Genomic DNA, 24,190 nt, shown 5'->3' with positions numbered 1-24,190 from the left:
GGATATTGGGGGGGGGGGACGAAACAAGCAAGTCCAAGAAGCCCAAGTACAGTACAGAATGTGTTATTTTTTTCCCGTTGACTGTACAGTATTTACTGATCTTTACTAGAAGTAGATTTACTGGACTAAATTTGTGATCTTTTATCATATGATGAACAACTGCAGAATGGGGCCACGTTCGCTTTTGCCCCCTATCCCGAGTGCCGAGATGATATTCCATTTCCTATCATGCCAGCCAAGTCCGCCGGCTCCCGATGTGAGGCGACTTCACCTTCGGGATGATAAAGCGGTTACACTGCTGTGTCTCTGGCCAATGCCCCGATGGCTGTAGGTCTGTGAGATCTAGTCTTTCCCCAAGTTTCTCAAGTCTTTCACATCTTTCCTATCCTCTCTTTCACCTCATTGTCCTAGACGTCTACTTATACACTCATGTCCACGGTCCACTTTACCGTGTATTCACCGTCCACATTCCGTAGTCGGCCCACCCTCCGTAGCACATAGCTAGCTGATCGACATGAGAGCTGTCACAATTTGGCTCTTGGGCATGTTTGACTTGGTTATGCTTTCAGATGCCGTGCAAGGTGCTCTGGCAATCAGACTGCAAGGGGGGCTGAAAGGTGACCAATGCACAGGCATCACACCGACATGCAGTTTGGACCCGATCATGACAAGTCCTCGGTGGATATGCCAATGATCTGGGTTAACTGGGCAAAACAAAAAAAAAGAAAAGATTCACCCGCAGGCTGAAGGTACGGTGGAGGTCAAAGATAAACGTAAAAGCCGGAGATATTCAATCCGGGGGTTTCGGAGAGAGGTCTTGGCACATACGGGATCAGCTCGATCCTTCTTCCAACCATCCCAACTGCAACCATGTCGTCAAAGAAAGATCTGCGGAGGGCTGACCTCGGTGAGTGTCCATCCCCGTGTTTGCTGTTAATCTAACAATCCCAGCCATTCCCTACGTTGATCCTCCCAAGAGCAGCAGCGATGCCGACATCTCCAGTACGACACGTCTCCAAATAATCCATCCCCCCGTCCCCCAATCAGGACTGATGTTTTGCAGGCACAATGTCGAGCACCATGCCCATGGCTGCTGTAAGTGTCTCCTTGGATTGAGGTCGCGATACCGGAGTGCTAACACGTCGTCCCCTAGATGTTCACTCGCAACCGGTAAGCGTTACGTGCAGTTATCACAGGCCAAGAACCTGCAGAATTACTGACGACTCGCGGGATACAGCATGATCGGATGGTAAGTTTGAAATAAGCATTGGGGTATCGGCCAGATCTGACTTGCATACAGGGTGGCATTCGTCTTTTCGCTCCAGACCTGGCTCGGCGAATCCCCAGACCAGAAGAAGAATGCCGCGACACCGGCTTATATGTCGGTCTTCATGTCCTGTTCGTGTTTCCCGATTCTAACCCCCCTCCCCGTCCCCCTTGCCAATTGACATTGAACTAACATCGTGTTGTAGTGATGGCCCTAGTTGTTGTATGTACTCATCTTCGATTTCCATGGCCATTGGCCACTTTCTAACCCCGTTTTAGACCTACTTCCCGCTCTTCATGCCTCCCCAGGCTCCTGGTGGCCGCGCCGCTGCCGCACCGACTCCTCTGCCTTTGGCTTGAGCACACTTCGATACCTATTATATATAATACTTTTTTCGCAATCCTACCGTGTTTCACTAAATAACAGTTGGTAAAAATATGTGTTCGATATGAAGGCTTGGAGGGTGATCCACCATATGGTCACAACATACCAATGTCGATGACCTTTGCTCAGACCTCAAACTTGCCACAACGAAAGCCATACCCCTAGTTGTTTCCTAGTGTAGTATAGAAGTATCCAGCACTTCATACAATCAAGACTTCGTCTCATTTTGCCACTTCGTTGTAGATGTGTACCTGGGTCACACCGCCTGCTTCTCACCGCCTTCCCCACAACGTGACTCTTTCCTCAAAAGGCTCTGTTCTTCTCTCTGATTCTTCCACCATTTCAGCCTCAAATCTCCTTCTACCCACACCTCGTCTTTCAAAGAGATATTGAATCTCGTCTCTCGCTTTCTCTACCCAACCCCGCTTTTAGAGCCGTTTATCACGCAAAGGCCGAGTTTATGTCCATCGAAAACCTCAAGACCTTCGGTGAGTTCGCCACTTTCTCCCCCTCCCCAGCGCGTGCCGGGCATAACCCCCACATGCATACATTTCCACGCTTGGATGCACTCTTGAGACTATCGGAAGATATATCTGCTCCCGGGCTGAGGGTCAAGTCGTGGATTCTACGCTTCCCCCGCCTCGTTTCACTGAGTCTCACTGCGGCGGGGTAATAATTTGATACTGGACCAAGGCTGACCCTACATCTTCATAGACCCCTTCGCCGAAGCCGACGAAGACACCGGCGAGACCAAACAGTCTCAGAACTATATCCACATACGGATTCAGCGTACGTCTCTCTTCCTGTCCTTCCCGTCGGTCGCTGCCGTCGCGACTCGCCGGCGCCAAAAGGGGTACCATGCTAACCGTCTTGTTCTGCAGAGCGCAATGGTCGTAAGACTCTGACCACTGTTCAGGGCCTGCCCAAGAAGTTCGACCAGAAGAAGATTCTCAAGGTCATCAAGAAGAAGTTCGGTGTGTCTTATACCTTGCTACCCATCCTCTTACCCGCTCACGCTAACCCATTGTTTTTTCTCCTCCAGCTTGCAATGGCACCATCGTCGCTGACACCGAGATGGGCGAGGTGATTCAGTTGCAAGGAGATCAGCGAAAGGATGTCCAGGAGTTCCTGACTGACAAGGACGGCCTGGAGCTTGATGTCAAGACCATCAAGGTATGTCGCCCTGCTTCCTTCTCTATACTATCGCCATCTAACTCACGGCTCTCTAGGTCCACGGATTCTAATCCCAACAACATGCCTTGTTCCGATCCCCCCTTCCCAGTTTGTTGCCCTGTGAGCGGTGGAATAGGAAGCTTGCCCATGCATCTCGAACCCGCTGGCCTCTCTTTGGACTGGCCCTCAAACCGATCAAGAGTCTTGCTTTCTCCCCCCACCACTCTGTGCCTGGCGTAGACTTGGGCCTTGTCGAAACGACCCGCTACACCTGTGTGCGCCGATTCCTGTATGGTCGGCAGGCGAGCGGGGGCTCGACCGCTTATCATTAGGACGGGATTATGACGGAACGACGCGTTGGTAGATACCCATTACCTGCTTAGCCAGACAATTTTTTTATCTTATTTTTTTTTCTTTCTTGTGACTGTGCTTGCAATCATTTCCTACTCGATCCGCTTGAATGCTCATTGCCTTGGGTCAATCTGTCAATCTGGCTTCTCATGGAGATCCAGGTGAAACTGGGGTGTGTGGTGCAGTCTCTACTTTATCCTCTTCTCCGTATTGTCTTTTTACCCATCCGTTTTATGATTCAGTGCTTATGCTTGGAAACAAGGAATCTGAATTGTTTATTCGCTCCATTCCAGATGGCTTTTGACGTAATCTTGGATCCCATAGACTCCACCTAGGAACTATCATCTATACACTTAAGAATACAGTATATCCAGTCTCTATGCCAGCTGGTCAATTGAATAGAACTGGCACTTCCATCTACAAAAATGCCCTGTGATGCACGAAAATCCCTAAAGAATTGACTTGCATAGAAAAGAGACTCCCGGCCAGGGCAATCAAAAATCAACAAAGAAAGTCCGAACAAAAAGTCCCGATCAAAAGTAAGAAAGACCATAACAGTCCACCCGCCCGAAAATTATACAGAAAAACCAGCAGCAGCAAACGCTGAAGATCGAATCGACATAATATCGATTTCGTATGTTGCAAGCAACTGACTCTGTTGGATATCCAGAAAAGAAGAAGAAAAGAAGAAGAACAATAACAAGAAAGAAGTCAATCCATGACCCGAAACCCCCCTCTCCCTCCTTTTCCCCTTTCCTAAAGTGAACAAGTTATATCGCAGGAACGGAAGGGACAGGCCTACAACTCCCCGACCATGACTCTCTCGTCTGCGATGCGCATGCGTAGGAAGATTGCAACGGCCCAGTCCCAGAGTTTGCGCGTGATGACGAAGACAGGGACCTCGGGTTCGTTTTCGCGCGTTAGATGGAGTTGCATGAGGAGGGAGGACATGCTTAGGAAACTTGCTACTGAGACGACGAGGAGGGACGCTGCTGTTTCGCGCTTTATTGTGGCGTGGTTTTGGGTTGCGTGGTAGACGAATGTGAGGGACTGTTTTGGCATTGTCAGTATGTGCTGTGTATGGATTGGAGTCTGGCGGTTGGTGACGTACGGTTGTGATGGATATCCAGGCTGGTAAGAGTAATCGGGGGTCTGAGGATGCGCCGGATAAATAGAGGACCCAGGATGTTGTATATGCTATCAAGCCGTTTGTTGTCAAGAGGCGGATTACAACTGCTGGCGGGGTGTAGTTTAGAAGCCTGGATTCGGAGGTCAGTATGAAGATCCCAGGAAGCTTTTGGGATGGAAGTAAAACTGACCATCGAGACATCATGCAGTCGGCGAAGAAGTATGACAGATATGCGGATGCGCAGCACTGGTCATTCTGTTAGTATCGGGACGGATAGCATTTCGATGTCAATCGGGTTGAGATGGGCTGGGAATATAACATACCCACATAATAGCCAAGGCCACCTCCGTCACACGGAACCTCCTCTCGACATCCCATTCCTGGCCAACACTACCGACAATCGCCGCCGCCCACCCTTCCCGTCCCATCCCCGGTCGAATGTGCAACAGCTCAGCCAAAAAGGTGAAAGCACATCGCAAACCCCACCAAGCAGCAGGCAGCGTGCTTAGCGCGCGACAGACAAGTAGAGGAATGTACCATCTGCGGTCGACACCCAAGATGACAGCCACCCGAGGGTGGAGTGCTGATGGAGCAGTCTGGCCGGCATCACTGCTGAGTGGGGTGTGGGAAGTCGAGGGCTTCGGGGAGGGTGGGACGACGGGAGAAGATATGGAAGCCACCTCTTTGGTCAATTGCCCTTGCGGCAATAATGTCTGAGGGTCGAGATAGCTGGGTGGAAGAGTTGATCGGAGGTTCAAGTCGGCACGAGATAAGTGTTCGTGGGGTGTGTATGGCGGAGGAGAGGCATTACGTCGAGGAGGAGCCAGTCTTTATTCTGGCTCGCGGCATATGCGGCCGCCACGCAATGATTGAAAGGGGGGTATTGAAAGTGACCGTTGCGATCGAACTTTTAAAAAGAATGGGTGTTGTCAAGCTGTTTGTGGCTCCCCTAATTGGGCAGAGATGGGACCCAGTCGATAGCGGGCGGTGTCTTTTCTTCGGGGAGGCAGTTTGATGATCGAGTGATAGGCGTTGAATAAGGACACCAGAAAAACGCCAGTGGGTAGAGTGGAGAGTGTTAGTCGTCTAAGGACCTTGTGAAGGGTCGAGCTTTATCTGAGGTGTTGGACAGGGACTTTGCGGAGTGGTCCACGTGACTATCAGCTTCCGCGGATTTTGTGCTTCCTGAACTTACAGGAACCGTTCCCTTTCGCAACACATCCATTCGCCATGGCGTCCACCCTACGATTGCCTGCAGGCACCTCCGTGCGCATTGTGCCATCTGGGTCCTTCATCGCCCAATCCTGTACGGCTGGATCATACCAATGTCGGCCCTTCTCGCAGACATCTCAAAACTTGGCTGGTCGGCCCATGAACTTCCGCCAGCCCACCCAATCCCAGCCCTCATTCAAGAGTCGTACCAAGGGCATGCCTTTGTCTCAATTGCCAAGCGACCTTGGTCTATTACCCGGAACCTTTGTCAAGCCGCTTTGGAGAGATATGCCTTCTATCTTCCGAAGCCCGCGCGAGAGATTGCACATGGAGTGGACATGGCTCAAGACACTGTTCACCAACTACGGCAGGTCAGTCTTTTCCCAACTTGATATCGGTGCAGCATACTTCAATTGTTCAATGGCTGTCACAACACCCCGAGGCTTCATGTCCCAATACATTGGCAAACACGGTATCTAACTATCATGTAGTCTGTTGCAATATTGCAAGAAGGAGAACGACATGCCATTCCACTTCAAGCAGCGACGTCATTTGGCCTCTGAACTGATGGAGAGGATGTATACTTCATTTGCGCAGTAAGCCTACCTGTCCCATCCACCCCTCTATCTCAAAACTAACACCCAACCCTTAGAGGCAACATCCCAGAGATCCGCCGATTCTGCGCCGACGGACTTGCCACCAACTTAACTCGCCAGATCGAAAACAGAGATTCCTCTGAGAAGTTGGAATGGACGCTGATCAAATACCTGCGCCAGCCCAGCACCAACTTCCTCGGCCTCCGCGTCATGTCAGACCGCGCAACATCTTTGCCCGAAATCCCCAACTCCGGTATCCGCCAAATCGTCGTGCGCGTTACAAGCCGTCAGTCCACAACTACAACCAAGCTTCAAAGAGTCACGAGGGGCGCCGCTCCCGCCGAAACTCCCGTCTCCACCAAGGAACTGGACTGCGTCGAGTACATCGTTGTTCAGAACCTGCGCTGGAACGGTAAAGATAAGGGCTGGACCCTTTGGGGTCACACTTCCCCGACTACCCTTCACACCGCCATGACGAACCCCTACTTCGCACCGGGCTTGTCGGCCATGGAGCGCATTGAGCAAATGAAGGAAAAGATGATGAACGACGCCCCTCCCAAGAAATAAATCCGGACTCCTCAGTCTGAATCGTGATTCCTTGACTTGTTTCTGTTCTTGGTATATTGCGTATTCAATCGCAGGACCGAAACACCGAGATAACTGATACTCTTTGCATTCATCCATCTCTGGCCTTCATGTTGGTTTGGTCACTGCTCAGTTTTGGCTCATCGGCACTTCATCTTCTATTTCTTCGCTTGTGTTATCGTTTGTAACAACTACCTTTTCCTTGTTCTGTCATCAAGAACAATTTGGATACTGAAACCTTTTCTGGTTCTGCCTTTTTCCCCCTTCATCCACGAGGGAAACTCTATATAGAAAGCATTACACTCATGTACCATAGCCACTGTTTATTATTTGGATTACCTGGATTAAACTTCAATGGTTTCCTAGACCCGACACTTCCCATAGATGATATTCATATTTGATTCTGAATCGAGGATTCTGTGTTATGACGACGCTTCTGACAATCATGACCAGAGCCGTTGTTATCGGATCCGAATTAAAGTTATGCAGATACAAAGAGATAACAATTTACGCTGTACCAGCACCATGAAACTAGAAGGCCTGACCTGGGTACTGACAATGTAGAGCAGAACTGGAAAAGAGTACCAAGAAAAAAAACAAACCAAGACCAGTACCGAGACCAAGATAAGGTAGCATAGCGTAAGAGAAAGAGAAGAATGTGTATATGTACAGGAAACGCTCAATGGGCACATTATTAATGTGTAGCATAGCAAAGGTATCACTGAAACACAGGAATAGGATGCGCACGGCGGATGAAGAGGGAGACGAGTTGATCAGAAGACAGATATGACGCGCAAACAGGATAAAGAGGATGTACTCTGTAGGAGGGGGGCATTAGAAGCACCGGAATGGGATGCAACAAGGGAAGGACATAAGGACGTGAGTCTGTGGACTGACGTTGGTGTGTACCGCATCAGATGGAGTGATGATACTCTGTACTCTATGGTATAAAGTAGGTTAATGGGGCGATACGTCTAATCATCGTCGAAGATCTGGAATGTGTTGTTGAGGATCGTTTCGATGACTCGGACTTGCCACCCTGCGTCGGCGATGTTGCCGCCGGAGTTGGCGCCCATGAGGGTTGGTCTGGGTACAAGTTAGTATTCGGGTTGGTTGGAGGGTGGGAGGGAATGTAATAGCATACCCGAAGCAAATCGCTAGGTTGCCTGCGTTCATGCGGTTCTGGGTGTAGTGTTCTTGGATTTTGTTCAGATGCTATGGCGCAGGGGGTTAGTATTTCTGCTCGATCGTATCTTGGTTGAAAACTGAATGACGTACCAGTATGATGGCCCTCAGAGTGGCATAGTGAGCATCGGGCAAGCTGTTAATGAGAGCGTGCATCGAATCCCGACGTTGGATATCGTCGTCGATACCTGTGATTCAATGATAAGCTTTCTGTTTCTTTGCGACTTGATGCCATGTTACTTACGAGCTGCGTCAACAAATTGAGAGTAATACTGGGAAGTAAACAGAGGGTCAGGAAGGTCTCGGAAGAATTGCTTCGCGAGTCCTGCAACGCTGTTGACATCGTGGTAGAAAGTCTCCGGGTTGGTAAAGTCGACTTGCGAAGAATCTTATTTTGGTCAGATTTGATCATACTGCAACGGTTTTCTTCAGACTCACCATTATCAAATACAGCCTTCATATGGCTAATGTGGTTAGCACTTCCCGAAAGTCGATAGATGCCCTCCATGTCCAGACCAAACAGCTCAACAGCCTGGAAGCACTGGTACACAAGGAACGGAACTGCAGTTCCATCACGGGCGTACAGGTCATTCAGTGAGACACCAAACACCGGCTTCAAAGGAGGGAGATTCGACTGGAAGCTCTTGTCCATTGGGGGAGGTCCTGCCATTGGCGCTTGGACCTTGGGGGCAGGCTCAGGCGGTCCCGAGATCGGGTAAGGAGGTTGTGTTCCTGCTGGGGGTGGGGTGAATGTATCTGGCTGGGATGGGTAAGGAAGTTGTTGAGGTAATCTATCAGCGCTCTGTGGTTGCTGAGGTGCGGGCGAGGAGACATTGGCCTGGGAGGAGAACGCCTGCGGCAACATCGACATGCGCTTGTTCTGGGAGTTTGGTTGCGAAGGTGCCGCAGGAGCAGGGGTTGGGGCAGCAACACCACCTCCACCAAGGGTCTGATAAAAGCATTAATAAAGAAATCAATTAGGGCGTTGAGGAAACTCACGGGATGGCGCTCGTATTTGACCTGTTCTGAAGCCACAGCCCCAGGATTGCCCTCGTGGCTCAGGATGAACTCATGGAGATCCTTCTGGTTGTCAACCTGGCGCACAACCTCAGAAAGACTCTTGGGGCCAAATGACCCAGTGTCACTCTTAAGAGGGCTAACACAGAGACCCTGACCGAGAAGCAATTTCTCACTGAAAGAAGCTGCAAACCATGAGTATTTGACGTGGATCTTTTGCAACAGAATGAAACGTACCGAACTTTTGCTGCTGCAGAGTCAAGCCAGAGTCACACTCTCTAATCAACTTCTGGAGGTTCTCAACGGCCTCAGGCCGGTGCTTAGAAACAAGCTCCTGGCGTGCGGCCTGAGCAGCTTGAACCTTGGCCGCATAGTCACTATCAGCATTCTGAACTTTGCGCGACAACTCCTCCTCATGCTGAGCAGCAGACTTGTGGCCCTTCAGACCAAACTTTCCGCCCTGCTTATCGCCTGTGCGAACACGGTCGTACTGCTCGGCCAAAGACTCGTATTTAGCTTTTGCCTTCTCAGCCAAAGATTCCGCATCGACAACTCGCTTCTCTGCAGCTAAACCGGTCTGCTTCCATTGCTTGCGGCCGCGCTCAATGTTACCTGCTTGTTCGTGCAGGTCATCAGCCATTTGGTGAAGAGAGACAGCAAACTGAAGGCCATGGTCGACCATCCGCTCTTGCAATCGGTGGATATCTTTGTAGCTGGAGCTGTACGTTCCCTGTCGGTTCTCGGTACGGCTCGCCGCATCATTGATCACTCGAGAGAGCTTCCTCAGCCCCTGAGCATGCTCCTCCTCGAGGGATCCGCGCTTCTTCAAAAATGTTGAAAAGTCCTGCGATGAATATAGTCAGAAACTGCAATTGGTACTTGAGGATTGTTGGCGTTCCACGAACTTTGGCGGAGGCTACGCTTTGCTTGAGCCGAGTTAGGAGAGTGGTGATACCGATCTGCATGCGACACGATTGCAGTCAGTAAAGTTGCTTCATTTGGCAGCTATTTCAGAGCGGGCTTGTGCGACTGCTCACATCGGAGTAGATGACTTTGTCCAGGCGGGCTTTCAGCTCGTCGGAGATGGCCTCGTGGGGCTGCTCGCCTCCGGTGTGGCCGGGAGACGAGCGACCAGCGCTGGATGGAGGCGCATCGGAGAGGTGAGGTAGCGCAGGTTCGTGTAGAGCTGTATCCGACATGGGCGCTGGTGTCTCAAGTGGTCTGGGGGAGTGTCAGGAGGGGAGATGGGGGGAGTAACACGGGCCACTATGACACCGGGAACTTGAAATGCTTGGCGGTGGGTTAGGGGCGATGAGGTCAGGTACAAGAATGTTGGAGCCTGCGAGTTTCACCTTGGGCTGAAACAATGCAGTGGCGCGAACGGTTGAACCCAAGTTGCTGGTAGACGTAACTTAATGCGCAGCCACATTTGAAGTGGATTCGATCCTTACCTCGTTGGGCTTGACTACGTCTACTGTATTCCGCGTTTTTAGATGCACAGCCACGAGATATAAATGGAATCACTTTTGTTTGGTATCGTCGCTAGGAATCAGATTACAACTATACAGACCATTGATAATAGGAGGAAAAAGACGCATCGATCTATAGCACTGGCGGTGCGACAAAAGAGTCGGGGATGCCATCAAAAACCCAATTGAGGGAATCGAATACCTCTGAGAATCCGGCTTCGCTGAAGAACGCGCCGCCTTCATCAAACTGAGCAGGCATTATCAAAGAGGAATCCATAAGAGAGCTGTCTTGCTGTCGAGTCATGGATCCGGTGGTAGTAGAAATATCTTGGTTTGCTGCCATGGCAGCCGCTGTCAGAAAAATTGAAGTCAGATATCAAGAACAGGATAAAAATAAAAAAAAAGTAGAAACCAACAAAGCTTACCTTGCATCTCCTCAAGACTTTTAACAGGCCGGAACCTCTGTCGCCAACGCCAAACCGTATCATAGACATGGCTCATACTCATACGGCAGCGAACTTTAAGCTGTAAAGCATCCTCTTCAGCAGGCTCTAAACTAGTCGCATTCCACATCTGGGCGAGAATATCGGCAAGACGAATAGGACGATCATGGTCCATGACACTAATCCGACGAATAGCTGAAATGGCACCATTGAACAACAGCTTGCCATGGTTGAAGTCGATGTGGCGGCTGAAGCTACTCTTCAGTAATTTCATGAGCGCAAATGCAGCCGATACAATCATCTGAAGAATGTAATTGGTGGAGTGACCTATCAAATCACCCGGTGATGTTTCGAGATCCAGAACACGATTGAGGAAAGAAGTTGTTGCAAGGTACAGCTTGGTTAGGTCGTCGATCCGGGCATTGGATCCCAAGAACATAAAATATCTAAAATGCAGTTCGGCGGCACGAAGATGAATGAGGTTAATTGCTGGAAGATGTCAGAATGGCCAGATCATGACATGTATGGGGGTCAAATGCATACCTGAGATGTCCCGGCCGAATTCAACTTCCAGTTCTCTGAGTTCACTCTCTAGGATCTGTACAACCACAAGCTTGTCGGCGCTTACGAATTCCGCGGGTTCTGGCTTGCTGCTATACAGAGCTTTGGTCACTCTGTCACAGAATTTCTCAATCCGCAGGCGGATAGCCAGGTCATGGGGAAGACGATAGTCGGCATCCCGCAAAGATGCAGGCTCAAGAGCCCAGTCGTATATTGTGCTTGGAGGTTGTCCATAACCAGTTGCAACACTATTTCACTCAGTATTTTGTTGACCAGATACATCGGGATACCACTCACTTTTGTGCCACGATGTTGCAAATGATCCATGTATGTAATCTATCTTTCAAAGCCTCGCCTTGGACTTCCATGCGGAATGTTGTAAACTCCTCAGCCTGTACGGGGCGGTGCAGACCAAGTTGCATAGCAATTTGCATCATCAAGCCACTGAGCATGAAGGTTGCATCGGTGCGTTGACTCGTTGTTGGAAGAGGCCAAGTACATAGAACGCAAAGTGCTTTGACGACCCGATAATCCTGCGGCACACTGGTGATGGTTGACCAGAGCAGCCTGCTGAATGGCCCTGACAGTGCACTGAGGAGACCAGGCTCATATGGAGACCTCCTACTTGCAACACAGATGATCGTCCAAGCCAGAAGAGGACATCGATGCAAATACACTTCCGGTGGCTTTGGCGGGTTTAATAGAGGGAGAAATGGGTGATAATATGTGAAATACCTGGTTCCTTGTTAGCTGTGAAACGGGTCTGCTGAGAAACCAATCCATACTGGTCGTAGAGTCGGGCAATTCGAGCTTTGGATATAGATATATCCTCCAGTCTCCAATGGCCTTCGTCCTGGGATATGATGGAGCCGTCTCTCTTCATAGTCAACGGAGTTGCTACGGATGGGTGGGTTTCAATTGGCACTGAGACGGGTCGTGAGTGGTCAACTGCTGCAGATTCCCGGCGAGCAAAGACATCCTCGGAGCACCGTGACAGGTCGTCTCCTCCATGGGATTCATGGGGCTCTTCCCCTGTAGGTTCATGGTCAGAACCATTTCCAAGACGTCGTCGGAGATCGGCAATCTCCTTTTCCATTTCAGCATTGTGCCTGTAGATCGAATCAATCAGGAGGTCCTAAGATAGGAAAAACGAAGACCACATGTATCAATACCTTCTCTTCGAAATACGCTTGAAAGATTGTTCAATTTTACAATCTATACCCAGCCTGCGACAGCGCGAGCAAGACGCCGCTGGTGTTTGAACAATATCACATCGTAACTATCCGGTATTAGCGGGGTGGAACAGACACTGGCGGAAACTGGGGAAAGCATTGAATAGTAATTGGGGCAATGCATGTGGCTCACCTTCTGCTGCTTACATTCATTACAGGCTTTCCGACTGCCACCTCGGCGCTTGCCCGTGACAGGCGGGGTCTTCTCCATCTCGCAAGATTCCGACCTTCTCTGCAAAGGCCGGGGTAGGGTGGACCGAAAGTCCGGAGAGTAGTTTGGCCCCGGTGCCAGAATGTTCCGATACCCCAAGTCCATCAGGAGCCTGTAGTCCAGTATAAAACCGCCAAACGTGAGAGGTCGTGAGTCCGGAAATCGGAGAAATCGCGACTGCTGAAGGGGAAAATGGGGCTGATGGGGATTCAGGGCCTGTGATTGGTGGTCCGACGCGAATCTCGGCGGTAGCTGATTCAGCCGGTGCCTGAGGCGGGCAAGCTGTCTATCATTTTGGGCTCCACCATCCCCCAAACACTACTGTACTTGCTGTTGAGTAGACACGGCGGCTCAAGCACCCATTTTATTGGCCTTGAACAAATACCTTGGCCGAAAGAAGGAGGAGAGTGGATGTTCTTCTTCGCAGGGGACATCTATACGAGTTGGCGAGGCAAGAGGGTTGAGATGTCTTTTGGAACCCCTCTGACGGCCTGGACCAGTTTTCCGAGTCCGTCAGGCCTCAGGAAGTTGTAACAGAAAAGGGATTCAGTATCGTATTGAGAAATTGGACAGCTACCTTGCCAGCAGATTTCACAATCACTGTTTATACGTGATATCCCTGCTTCTCATTATCACTCCTATTAATTGTCATTTTGTAAGCGCTGAGAAGCAGGCTGGAAAGTCAGTTTCTACAGGATCAACGGGGAGATCTACTGTATACTACTTGTGCATCATTTTGCTTCAAAATCCGCAATCACAGAATGGCTGGCTTTGCCCTCGCATTGGGGGAAAGACAATAGCAGCAAAGAGTGCCCAATCGAATTTCAGAAATACGGCTCTGCCAATCAATCGTACCCCACGGCCAAACACGAATCGAGGGCAATCAGTATAACATCCGTGGCACAGCTGCACGTCTAGACCCACTTGCCATGGCCCGAGGTCAATGTGGATTATATGATCCGCATTCTACCTGGACATATTTAAGTCCTGCCCTAAGAGTTCCTGATATTCATCTCACTCTGTCCTATCTTCATATACAACGGTCAGTCGCCATAGCCTTGTTGTAGTCTAACTCACATTCCCATGTTGATCCTCTCTTCATACTCCAGATCCTCGTTCATATTTCACCATGTCGGAAATCAACGTCACCGCAGTGATCACCCCCAAGCCTGAGCATTTCGCAGAGGTCAGCTCAGCCCCGTCCTCTTGATATCTTGGCGGACCAAACATCTGACGGTGTCTATACCCCAGGTGGCGGCACTCGTATCCGCAGTCACCAAACAGGTGGAAGAGCACGAACCAGATACCCTGCTCTACTACGCATTCCAGATTGCAAAGACGAACGAGATTGTGATCGTTGAGAGGTGAGCCAATCGACCCCGAACCCCCTCTCCCCGAGACCCCGGAGGCCCCAGAGAGGGTAACCGTGCCTCGGCATTTTCCTACGATTTATACCCAGGAGTTGTCCGTTTCCTCTTTTGTTTGCCACTTAATCCTGATCGACTCTAGGTACAAGCACCAAGCGGCGGTCCAGGCCCACACTAAGGCTCCTTATTTCCGCGAATTCGCGGCCAAATTGCCCGCTTTGTTGGCCAAGCCGACGGAGCTGAAGGCGGGTGGATTCTTAGGTGGTTGGAGGGGAGTGTCGCGACTGTAGATCCAAACACACCCACACACATATTACATCTCACCATAGGTCCCAATAGCCTATATCAGCTGACAGAACGGAGATATAAATAGAGACATGCAGATGATTTAGGCGCCTTTGTTCGGACTTTATTGGGTTGAGAATTTCGATTTCGATCCTATCACAATTAAATATAGTTAGACACAGTGGGGGACGGTCTTTTAGAGGGGGCTAGTGATCCGCCTTCAATGTTTCCCTTTTTTTCCCTTCCTCTCTCTCTATTTTGTTTCCATAATTTCTTTCCCAGCCTTGGATAATCCTTAGGTGAGCATCTCCAACTTCCCTTCCATATCTTCTTTCTTACGTGGTCTCCACACTTTCCCCCCTCCCCTCTTTTCCCGAGCTCCGACCTCCTAGCTTGCTTCATTCCCCTGAAGCTAATACCCTCCAGATACCCCTACTCTTATCGCTGGAAAATTTGTTCTTTCAACTCGCGCACATGGCGACGGGTCCGGCTACTCAATCATTGAAGGTGGGTACATCGCGCCCACGGCTAGGGATGCGCTAATTGAGATGCAGTGCGTGGTGACTGGTGACGGAGCAGTTGGCAAGGTAAGTCGACACCCTCGCTGTCCAGACAAGCACGCTAACGGGCCGTAGACATGTCTTCTCATCTCGTATACAACAAATGCCTTCCCGGGAGAGTACATCCCTACTGTGTACGTGCCCTCCCCCCCGTCTATACCCCTCATCCTCAACCCATGATGGAACCGGACATTGATCATGCCAGAACAGCTTCGACAACTACACGGCTAGTGTCATGGTAGACGGCAGGCCGATCAGCCTAGGACTGTGGGATACCGCCGGACAAGAAGACTACGATCGCCTCAGACCGTTATCCTACCCGCAAACCGATGTCTTCCTCATTTGTTTCTCTATCGTCAGCCCTCCATCATTCGATAACGTCAAAGCCAAGGTACGCTACTGGCCCTGCATTCTACATATTCTCCATCTCCATACCGATACCGACGGAGATCCCCTGCACCTGCACCTGCACCTGCGCCCACGGGACTCTGTTGACATATCCCCCAATTCGGACATGTAACTCACTCACCTTGACTTGAACTAGTGGTTCCCCGAGATCGAACATCACGCCCCCAATGTCCCTATCATCCTCGTCGGCACCAAGCTCGATCTGAGAGATGACCCCAACACCGTCCAAGCCCTCCGCGCGCGCAAGATGGAGACCGTTTCGTACGAACAAGCCCTGGCCGTAGCCAAGGAGATTCGCGCACATAAGTACCTCGAGTGTTCGGCGCTGACACAGCGCAACCTGAAGAGCGTGTTCGATGAAGCCATCCGGTATGTGTTCTACTTTCTCGCTTCACGGCGCAGCAAACACCAAGATCTTGTTCCGTGCTAATGTCTCTCCAGGGCCGTTCTCAACCCCCGTCCCGCTACGAAATCCGGGAGGAAGGGAGTCAACAAATGCATGATCTTGTAGAGCATTTGGCTTGACTCGTCTCTCCTATCTTCTTCGTATGCTATAATGAATAATTATATAGTTAATACGGCGTCTGGGTAGTTAGAGGCTGTTTCGGCCTCTGTTTTGATGAAATCCATTACCCGTTTATCTTCTCTGGGAATCATCCGGCTGCTTTACTTCTTTTCGCTCTTTCGTTTTGGTTATAGTTGATTTGAATTTATGCATGTGTTTTTTTGGTTACATTCCACAGAATTTGGCAAGAGGAATGGGCTAGACGGCTCGAAAAAGCCCATGTCCGGAGTCTATTGTGACGTTACAATATACCCTCAGGTTGACTGATTTGTTTGTCGCAAATCAAGAATACAAGCACTGATATTGGTATCTTCTATCCACACAACGGAGAATCATAAAGGTACTTTTGTGAACAAAAGAAATAAAACATCGGATTGAAGAAAATACAAAAATGCATCCCAAGGCGTCCAAAACATTCAGTCTGCGACGGACACTCCACTGTACAGCGATCTCTCAGCGAGAAAATCGTCCAAGTATCCAAAAGCAAATTTAAGCCAGATACTACAAGCCTCGCCAGGAAAGAGATACGCTCAGAGACGGCCTCTGCGGCTAGGGTGGATTCCAGCCCACTTATCATCAGCAGCGGGAATCTCAACAGCGTTGGCATCATCGGCAGCAGGCTTGCTCTCGTACTTCTTCTTGTCCTTCTTGATCTCCTTGGCCTGACGTGAGCGCTCGTCGTTCAGCTTCTCGTTCTTGGCCTGGATCTTAGCCTTGCGGTGCTCGGAGTTGGCGCCACCACCGCCGGCACTAGGGTTGTGGGTTAGTATGTATTTGGGTTGGATGTGAATGGGGGACTCACGTCAGCTCGACGTTCATGCGGCGAGGAGGGTACTTTCCGTCGTCGAAGTTGGAGTGGTGGTACAGCTTGAGGCAGGTCTTCATGCGGTCGTAGTTGTCAAACTCGATGAAGGCAAAGCCGCGGCACTTCTTGGGGTCTTCTTTTCTTGTTGCGACGCGGATTGTGGCTGGGGGGTTCTTTTCGAAGTGCTTGGTCAATGACTCGTGGTTGGCGGAGTAGGGGAGGTTGCCTGCGTGTTGTTTGTTAGAACGGATCTTGATGTCGGGTGTTTGACCTGATTTGACGAACCGACGAAGCAGATGAAGCGAGAGGCCTTCTGGGACTGTTCGGTCTCTTCGGTTGCTTCTTCGGCCTGAGCTTCTTCAGCTGCGGGCTCCTCTGTGGACTTTTCCTCGGTCTTTTCCTTCTTCTCTTTCTTTTCCTTCTTCTCCTTCTTCTCCTTCTTCTCCTTCTTCTCCTTCTTCTCCTTCTTCTCCTTCTTGTCCTTCTTTTCCTTCTTCTCTTCCTTGGCGGGAGCCTCATCAACGTCCATAGCGTCTTCGGAAGTAGCAGCAGGCTCTTCGGCGCTGGTCTTGTCTTTCTTCTCTTTCTTTTCCTTCTTCTCCTTCTTTTCCTTCTTCTCCTTCTTGTCCTTCTTGTCCTTCTTCTCCTTCTTCTCCTTCTTATCGCTCTTCACTTCGTCCTGTGCCGGGGCCTCGACAGTGACATCCTCAGACTCGTCGCGGGACTTGCTCTTTTCCTTCTTTTCCTTCTTCTCCTTCTTGTCCTTCTTCTCCTTCTTCATCTTCTTGCCCTCAGGCTCCACAACCTCATCTTGAACGAGCTTGCGCTTGTCACCCATTGTGTCTGTAGTGTGGGGGGACTTGAGGTAATATGCTTCAATGGTGGGGTAAAAGAAAAGTTCAAATAAGTCTGAACCAGGAACTTCTCGAAAAGCAAACAAGAGGTGAAGATACTGTGCAGTGCAATGAAACTCGAGCTCCAAAAAATCGGGCGGAGAGAAAAGTGAAATTAAATTTTTGCCGCGTGCCTGGGAGGGCGGTGAAGACTAGCCTTTCCCCAATAAGGTCATCAACTTTCATAGATCGCATTTGGTTTCTACGCAGCACGCTGGGGGAACAGTACACATGCATATATTCATTTTTTTAGGTATAAGAATCTCATGCAAACAGTACAGGTCATGATTGGCTGCTAGATTAGAACACTAAGATCTTAACACTCTTCTTGGACGCACCATAGCGCTTGCTCACTGCCGGTTGGGTAAGCAGCTTCAGCAGTGGCATATGCGTGTCTTTCATGTCGAAGATACCCCGTTGCTTTTGGTCAATGTGTGATCCGTCAATGACAATGCGCTCTAGTTCATCCAACTTGAGAGTTCCTATAGAATAGCAGTCAGTCATATGCGTGTGATAGCTGAGAGCAATTGCTCGTGGAAAATATGGAAACTAACCAGACTCGATCAAATCGGCTATTCTGGTAGGTGTTCCAGCACAGATACCGCTGCGGGCACGCTGCAGGAACTGTTTCGCTTCCTCAAGCTTGATGTGCTTTGCGAACAGCTTTCCTACAATGCTCTCCTTGGTTTGGAAGGAGCGAAGGGCACTATAAATTTTTTGTCAGTATCTGATGCAACAATAATTGTCCGACTCTCGGTTCCCTTACCGGACAACATTGGCGGCCCGCAGAGCAGCGCCCGAAATAACCAGTGTGTGTGGTGTGCCGTTCTGCTCGGAGGATTTTGACAGATCGGCGTTCTTAGGACTGAATGCCTTGAGGAAATCGGGGAGTTGGTCCAAGTCTCTGGTAGCAGTAAAGGAAGAGGTATCGAGGAACGCGGAATCTGAATATAGATTAGTTCTCTAGTCTTGAGAATCCTTGGCCATGGCCATGTAGAAGAACAATGTGTATACGCACCAGGAACGGAAAGATCGCTGAGTTCGACAGCAGACAGCTGCTTATCGAGTCTCTTGGCCTTTTGCGCAAAGTGATCGCCTAGCAAACGACCGTCCATCTTGCCAATGGACTCGTCAATGCCCTCTTTGTCGTCCTGCTTGTTTGATGACTCTCCATCTTGGTCTGTCTTCTTCTTGTTCTTCTTGTTCTTCTTCTGCTTTTTCTTGTTTGAGCCTTCGGCGTTGGTAGCACCCTCGGCCTGCTCTGGCTTGGAAGAATCGTCGGCCTGTCTTTTGCGCTTGTTTTGGAGCTTATCAGAAAGCCCAGTGGGGGCAGCAGCGTCGGGCATTTTTGCGATATTCACTGAGTATTCAAAGTATAATAATAATCTCAATGTTCAATTGGGAAGATCGAAGCTCAATTCCATGCGCAAAAAAAAGCCGGCTGATTCAGCCAGTCGTATCGATAAGGACCCACCGCCCAGGCCCGCATTTGTTGTTGACGCGACAAACCTCAGTCTTGTTATTCATTGCTCGGTGTTCATGCTGTAACCACGTTAGGGATACTTTACGCAGTCTGATGATCTTCGCATGAAACAGCCTTGCAGTGTGGTGAGATATCAGACACAATGGCTACGACCGCTACCCCAAACGCGCGTCGGCGCATCTCGCCGGGGATGAGTACACCATCGGGAGATACAACACTAACAGGAGTGAGTTATGCGCTTTGGTGTCAAATAATTAGAGCACAACTAATGGTCTCAATACAGCTTCAACGACTACCCAGTCATACCCGCTATCCCCTGACACCAAGTCGACTTGTCACCGCAGTCACTCCATCTGCTCAACGGTCAGCCTCTCGATTCACACCGCGTGCTCGAGGCGTAGGTGCGCCTGCAACACCATATGGACTTCGTGCTAGACAGCAGCGCGCCGCCAATACTCCTGGCCGTGATCGACGAAAAAGCGGCAGAATGCAACGAGAGACTACTTTTGATATTCTCCGCAACTTAGGAAGAGGTATGAAATAGTTATGGTGTCACTTGACGTGCGAAGGTTTGTGCTGATTTAGTGTGCCCACATCAGCTCTCGCTCCTACTTCTAGAGTCATCAAGTCCTCGCCCCAGGAGAAGCCGGAGCCGATTGAAGAGCGGAGAGACGAATTTGACGAGCTAGACAACGAACCAGAGATTGAACGCCCGAGATTGTCACTGCCTATCCAGGGGAGCGAGGAAGAAGACGACGATGCAAGTCCTGAAATGCGCCCGCCACGGATGTCCCTTGCTCTCGGAGAAGAGGACATGGATATTACATATCGGTCTGTTGAGTATCCTCGGGACGTGGGCATTAGAGATCGGGATCGCCTATCAATGATGAGCCGAGCCACTGGCAGGATCAGTGAAGATTTCGGAGAGACAAGATATGATAGTGATGATGATGCAGACGAAACCGGCATCATTGGCGAGGAGGATCGAGAAGATACGATGATGAGCGGGGGAGACTTTGATAGAGGGTAGGTATACACGAGTTGGATTGTCTATGTTACAGATGCTAATATCACAAATAGGGGAGAAACGGAAGACCTGGGCCGATTCCACTTTGATCTCAACTTTCCATCTCCTGTGGCTGCTCCGCTTGAGGATCCAATTGATGATAACGTCAACGACTTTGATGATTTCCAGCTGTCCGCCGCAGATGTCCAGCCACTTGACACAGTTGAGGCGCCATCAGACGACGATGATGATGTCGGTGGTGGTTTCGGTTTCGGGCTTGACCTTGCGCCCCCAGTATCTCCTAGTGCAAGCCCTGGAATTGTCGGGGGAGGATTGCGAGATGAAACTGTCCCCAACAAAACCAAGGAAAAGAAGCTCTCACGACATGGAATTCCTGTACCAAACTTGCCTGCGGGCGTGGTCAAAAAATTGGCCACTCGCTTTGCGCACTCGAAGGGAGGGTCGAAGACGAAAATTAACAAAGATGCACTGGCCGCAATCGAGCAAGCATCCGCATGGTACTTTGAGCAAGCAAGCCAAGATTTGACTGCCTATTCGAAGCATGCAGGGCGGAAAACCATTGACGAGAGTGATGTCATGGCGTTATTCAGGAGGTCAGTCTTGCCCTTGAGGTAATGTTTCCAGAGACAATTGCTGACGTTTCCAGACAACGCCATATCAACAGTTCAACGACCCTGTTTTCTCTCGCTCAGAAACATCTTCCCAAGGAGCTCCAGCAAGACATGAGATTGGCCATGCCGCCATGAATGTCCAGAGCCAAGGCCCCATTTAAAAAAGAAAAAACGCCCCCAACACCACTGGAATATGCACTAATGGATATGATACTCAAAACACCGATTACCAGTTTCGGTTCTGGCGCACACGACGCATGGCCTCGTTGGGCTTCTTCCGAATAAGCATCCACATCATGACAGATGTAGCGAAAGAGAGACCGAACCTGCAAAGCATGAGCAACATATTACCGAATTCGACAAGGACTCGACATACCATGTGAAGATGTACTGTGAATGGTTATTTCTCAGGTTGACCTCTGCAGCGCGGCCAATTGGAATGCCCTTGGCTTCGCGATCATACGATTCGACGAGGTCAGGCACTGGAAGAAGCCGTCAGTCACAAATTGCATAGATGATCAATCATGCGTCTTACCCATAGTCTGCTCAATCCAAACAGGCTGGCTGCCACTCAATTCCGCCATTTGCCCAATATCAGGGAAGTAGAACTTTCCATCTTCCGGCTTGTTATCCGGCGTAAACATGTTCTTCTTCCAAGGCTCTCGTAGTAGGCCCTCAACCACAACCTCCCCTTCTGGTAGTCCCTGAGGTCTGTCTTTCTGGTTTTGCAATTTCCGCGAAATCCAACCCCGGTTCACAAGCACGGTGCTCTGTCCCTCACGCTCAAGCGGTGTAACAACCACAAAACCATCTTCGCCATCGCGCATGCGAGGTCCAACCAGCATTTCCTTGTCGTGACGGAGATGACCCGTAGCGTAGACACGGCGGTAATCAAATTCTGAGATCGCGTCCGGGTCAATTCGCGGCGGTAGTGGGAGAGGTGGTCTGACAAGACGGTCCTCGAATTTGGCGATCAGCTTCGTTTTCCAGTCCAGACGCTGAATCTGCCATGCACCCAGGCCAAACGAGATGATAGGGATCAAAGCTACAATTTGTGAATATCAGCAATGTATTTCTCAGGCGCGGACTTTGTCCTAGGATGCGGATCGCATTGAACATACCCAGAATGATCAGGCCAGGCCCATGCTTCTTATTGACACGGACGAGTCTGGCAGGGTGGTCCACAATATTCAGACTCTCGGCTAACTGACGCGACTGCGAGATTTGGCGGAATTGCTGCCCACGGCATTTGGCGCAGATAGAGTCGAGCTTCGAGCGTAGCTGAGTACTCCGGGCAGTCCGAGTCGGGGATGTCCAGGCCCCCATGGCCGACTTCCGTAGAACAGAGAAAATTGGCCGCATGTTGACGGCTAGGTGATAATGGGCCGAGCAAATTGAGGGTTGAGTATCAAGAACACAAAAGACGAGTCTGGCCGGCAGTTGGGATTTCGGGATCGGAGGTCGCTAGGCGGTGGGCTTCCCCAATCTTATACTTGGACTCTCCGCACTCCTCCTCACAGTTATTACTTCTACTACAGCAATGCGATCATGACACTGTTTTATCCAGGATCACTTCAGGAGGGCATTGCTCTCGCCGTCAAGGATGCTAAAGGGGTGATCTGTTTTGTCCGAGGTCCGTTGGTCTCTCCCCGCATTATGTGACATCTTGCTGATCTTCATGGATGCAGACGACTCGGAATTGAGTACTACATGGGAGGATAGTCACTTCACGGACGGGGATGTATGGTTTTCTGCTGTACTGATGGCTTCACTTTTTTGACCCCTATACAGATTGCGGAAGCACTCAACACTAAAGCCGTTGTGTTGCGCTTGACAGCAGGCTCGCAGGAAGCTGGATTCTTAACTTCTTTCTGTCCGGTCTTGAAGTTTCCAACAGTTGTACTAATCAAGTACGTGCTATTTGATCTCAATTTGTGACTGATTCCCGTGGCCTGAACTAATTCGCCTCAGGAACGGCACGCTGAAGGAGTATATGGGACCAGAAGTCTCAAAGGAAGACTTCCGCAGTAGATTACTTGCGGCTTTGGGAGATGAAAGTGCGCCCAGCCCTGTGCCACAAGCGCAGGTGAATGCTGCTCCTACTGCTTCGGCTAGTGCTTCGTCCTCGCCCGTGACCCCTGTGCCCCAGGCTCAAGTCCCACCCACTGCTAGCCCTACGCGGTCTACACCGAAACAGAGCAGTGAGGCTGCCATAAAGAAGCGAATCATGAGCACCACGCTTTCCAAGAAACATGCAACACCGGCAAATTCTGAGAGCAACAAGGTGATCAAGGACACCAAAGATCAAGCCAACTCCCCGGAGAAGAAAGATAAAGGCAAAGCACCGGCATCTCAGAAACCTACCAGCAAGAGTGTTGGGGAGAACGCATCTACTGGCGAGCCACCCGAACCTAAACCCGCAGTTCCTCGGGGACCCCCAACCCAATATCGGCTACAAGTACGTCTTTTTGATGGAAGCTCCGTGCGGTCTAGCTTCAAACCAACCCAGAGCATTCGAAACGATGTGCGACCCTGGCTTGACCAACAGATGGAAGGAGACAGCCGACCATACAACCTCAAGCACATTCTCAACCCCCTTCCCAGTGAAACACTCTCCGTCACACAGGAGTCGCAGACTCTTCAGAACTTAGGTATTGGTTCTACGGCAAATTTAGTCATGGTTCCAGTGTCGACATACACAGAGGCATACTCGGCAGCTGGAAGCTTGCCAGTCCGCGGCATCTCTGCCGTCTACAATCTTGCCTCTTCTGCTGCAAGCACTGCAACAGGTCTTGTCGGCTCATTCCTTGGATATGGCGCAGCCGCACCAGCCAACGACACAGCCCCCTCTACATCGTCCTCTCCGGCTCCTGGTAGCAACCCCCGCACCAGGAATACAGGGCTTAACATTCGGACCTTGAGAGATCAGCAGAATGAGCAGGGGAATAGCCAGTTGTACAACGGGAACCAGGTTTGTGATATCTAGCGGAGTTGTCGTTTATTGTAGGTTTGCTAATGCTTTCCTTTAGTTGAACTTCCAGCCGCGGAATGACCAGGATGGAAAGGATAAGTGAGAATCAGGTACATATTGTGTTGTTTCAAGGTTTCTTGCATTAGTGTTCCATGGTGTTGGTGGATTGGGTTTGCTGTAAGGCACTGTACTAGGATATCTACATATTTGACATTGGCTTTAAGTTAACTTGAAACTGTAAAGGGAGAAGCTTTGAGACAGAAGCTTGTCTATGCCGTTGGAGTTCTCTGCAATATTACCTGGCATAACCTAGGTTTCAGCAAATGGTCTTTAGGGCTTTACTGTCAAAGACAAAGGGAAATTGATGTTTCAAGTGTCATGCATTCAATTTTGATCGTAA

General features: G+C 50.1%; 12 protein-coding genes across 12 annotated transcripts; 6 read left to right on the top strand and 6 right to left on the bottom strand.

Moving 5' to 3' along the window:
• Nucleotides 1–870: 870 nt before the first annotated feature.
• Nucleotides 871–1,626, top strand: N7511_004134 (uncharacterized protein; the record flags this gene model as incomplete). The annotated part of the gene is made up of 8 exons (XM_057126559.1): nucleotides 871–907; nucleotides 952–1,002; nucleotides 1,064–1,095; nucleotides 1,154–1,170; nucleotides 1,238–1,249; nucleotides 1,301–1,398; nucleotides 1,473–1,489; nucleotides 1,546–1,626. 8 exons carry the CDS (start codon nucleotides 871–873, stop codon nucleotides 1,624–1,626), a joined length of 345 nt encoding a protein of 114 aa, XP_056985449.1.
• A 485-nt stretch (nucleotides 1,627–2,111) lies between these two features.
• N7511_004133 (translation initiation factor eIF1) lies at nucleotides 2,112–2,895 on the top strand (the record flags this gene model as incomplete). The annotated part of the gene is made up of 5 exons (XM_057126558.1): nucleotides 2,112–2,139; nucleotides 2,366–2,440; nucleotides 2,533–2,625; nucleotides 2,694–2,824; nucleotides 2,881–2,895. 5 exons carry the CDS (start codon nucleotides 2,112–2,114, stop codon nucleotides 2,893–2,895), a joined length of 342 nt encoding a protein of 113 aa, XP_056985448.1.
• Nucleotides 2,896–3,973: 1,078 nt separating this feature from the next.
• On the bottom strand, nucleotides 3,974–5,032 carry N7511_004132 (uncharacterized protein; the record flags this gene model as incomplete). The annotated part of the gene is made up of 4 exons (XM_057126557.1): nucleotides 3,974–4,225; nucleotides 4,287–4,434; nucleotides 4,495–4,559; nucleotides 4,628–5,032. Coding segments are annotated over 4 exons (870 nt in total), but the record flags the coding sequence as incomplete, so codon positions are not given.
• A 502-nt stretch (nucleotides 5,033–5,534) lies between these two features.
• Nucleotides 5,535–6,679, top strand: N7511_004131 (uncharacterized protein; the record flags this gene model as incomplete). The annotated part of the gene is made up of 3 exons (XM_057126556.1): nucleotides 5,535–5,887; nucleotides 6,008–6,112; nucleotides 6,169–6,679. 3 exons carry the CDS (start codon nucleotides 5,535–5,537, stop codon nucleotides 6,677–6,679), a joined length of 969 nt encoding a protein of 322 aa, XP_056985446.1.
• A 992-nt stretch (nucleotides 6,680–7,671) lies between these two features.
• On the bottom strand, nucleotides 7,672–10,098 carry rgd1 (putative Rho GTPase activator (Rgd1); the record flags this gene model as incomplete). Its single annotated transcript, XM_057126555.1, has 9 exons — nucleotides 7,672–7,783; nucleotides 7,842–7,912; nucleotides 7,976–8,070; nucleotides 8,127–8,270; nucleotides 8,321–8,831; nucleotides 8,882–9,084; nucleotides 9,137–9,743; nucleotides 9,805–9,858; nucleotides 9,937–10,098. The coding sequence occupies 9 exons, from the start codon at nucleotides 10,096–10,098 to the stop codon at nucleotides 7,672–7,674; spliced, it is 1,959 nt and encodes a 652-aa protein (XP_056985445.1).
• Nucleotides 10,099–10,501: 403 nt separating this feature from the next.
• N7511_004129 (transcription factor domain-containing protein) lies at nucleotides 10,502–12,920 on the bottom strand (the record flags this gene model as incomplete). Its single annotated transcript, XM_057126554.1, has 7 exons — nucleotides 10,502–10,719; nucleotides 10,794–11,300; nucleotides 11,355–11,620; nucleotides 11,670–12,107; nucleotides 12,158–12,481; nucleotides 12,545–12,651; nucleotides 12,738–12,920. 7 exons carry the CDS (start codon nucleotides 12,918–12,920, stop codon nucleotides 10,502–10,504), a joined length of 2,043 nt encoding a protein of 680 aa, XP_056985444.1.
• A 1,024-nt stretch (nucleotides 12,921–13,944) lies between these two features.
• Nucleotides 13,945–15,946, top strand: racA (putative Rho GTPase Rac; the record flags this gene model as incomplete). The annotated part of the gene is made up of 8 exons (XM_057126553.1): nucleotides 13,945–14,001; nucleotides 14,067–14,179; nucleotides 14,325–14,443; nucleotides 14,894–15,054; nucleotides 15,103–15,161; nucleotides 15,238–15,418; nucleotides 15,572–15,804; nucleotides 15,877–15,946. 8 exons carry the CDS (start codon nucleotides 13,945–13,947, stop codon nucleotides 15,944–15,946), a joined length of 993 nt encoding a protein of 330 aa, XP_056985443.1.
• Nucleotides 15,947–16,530: 584 nt separating this feature from the next.
• On the bottom strand, nucleotides 16,531–17,643 carry N7511_004127 (RNA-binding protein; the record flags this gene model as incomplete). Its single annotated transcript, XM_057126552.1, has 3 exons — nucleotides 16,531–16,750; nucleotides 16,803–17,031; nucleotides 17,091–17,643. The coding sequence occupies 3 exons, from the start codon at nucleotides 17,641–17,643 to the stop codon at nucleotides 16,531–16,533; spliced, it is 1,002 nt and encodes a 333-aa protein (XP_056985442.1).
• A 355-nt stretch (nucleotides 17,644–17,998) lies between these two features.
• On the bottom strand, nucleotides 17,999–19,044 carry N7511_004126 (uncharacterized protein; the record flags this gene model as incomplete). The annotated part of the gene is made up of 4 exons (XM_057126551.1): nucleotides 17,999–18,180; nucleotides 18,253–18,404; nucleotides 18,465–18,642; nucleotides 18,717–19,044. The coding sequence occupies 4 exons, from the start codon at nucleotides 19,042–19,044 to the stop codon at nucleotides 17,999–18,001; spliced, it is 840 nt and encodes a 279-aa protein (XP_056985441.1).
• Nucleotides 19,045–19,323: 279 nt separating this feature from the next.
• On the top strand, nucleotides 19,324–20,954 carry N7511_004125 (uncharacterized protein; the record flags this gene model as incomplete). The annotated part of the gene is made up of 5 exons (XM_057126550.1): nucleotides 19,324–19,407; nucleotides 19,465–19,714; nucleotides 19,781–20,207; nucleotides 20,262–20,801; nucleotides 20,855–20,954. The coding sequence occupies 5 exons, from the start codon at nucleotides 19,324–19,326 to the stop codon at nucleotides 20,952–20,954; spliced, it is 1,401 nt and encodes a 466-aa protein (XP_056985440.1).
• A 91-nt stretch (nucleotides 20,955–21,045) lies between these two features.
• On the bottom strand, nucleotides 21,046–22,181 carry N7511_004124 (cytochrome oxidase assembly protein SHY1; the record flags this gene model as incomplete). The annotated part of the gene is made up of 4 exons (XM_057126549.1): nucleotides 21,046–21,145; nucleotides 21,196–21,301; nucleotides 21,355–21,864; nucleotides 21,941–22,181. The coding sequence occupies 4 exons, from the start codon at nucleotides 22,179–22,181 to the stop codon at nucleotides 21,046–21,048; spliced, it is 957 nt and encodes a 318-aa protein (XP_056985439.1).
• A 186-nt stretch (nucleotides 22,182–22,367) lies between these two features.
• On the top strand, nucleotides 22,368–23,893 carry N7511_004123 (UBX domain-containing protein; the record flags this gene model as incomplete). The annotated part of the gene is made up of 5 exons (XM_057126548.1): nucleotides 22,368–22,452; nucleotides 22,508–22,560; nucleotides 22,611–22,729; nucleotides 22,791–23,790; nucleotides 23,849–23,893. The coding sequence occupies 5 exons, from the start codon at nucleotides 22,368–22,370 to the stop codon at nucleotides 23,891–23,893; spliced, it is 1,302 nt and encodes a 433-aa protein (XP_056985438.1).
• Nucleotides 23,894–24,190: the final 297 nt, after the last annotated feature.

The sequence above is a fragment of the Penicillium nucicola genome (assembly GCF_028828085.1).
Source record: "Penicillium nucicola strain IBT 29836 chromosome Unknown utg000003l, whole genome shotgun sequence".
In the NCBI taxonomy this organism is placed as follows: domain Eukaryota; kingdom Fungi; phylum Ascomycota; class Eurotiomycetes; order Eurotiales; family Aspergillaceae; genus Penicillium; species Penicillium nucicola.
The sequence above is the reverse complement of the archived record's forward strand: the minus strand, read 5'-3'. Positions and strand labels throughout refer to the sequence as shown.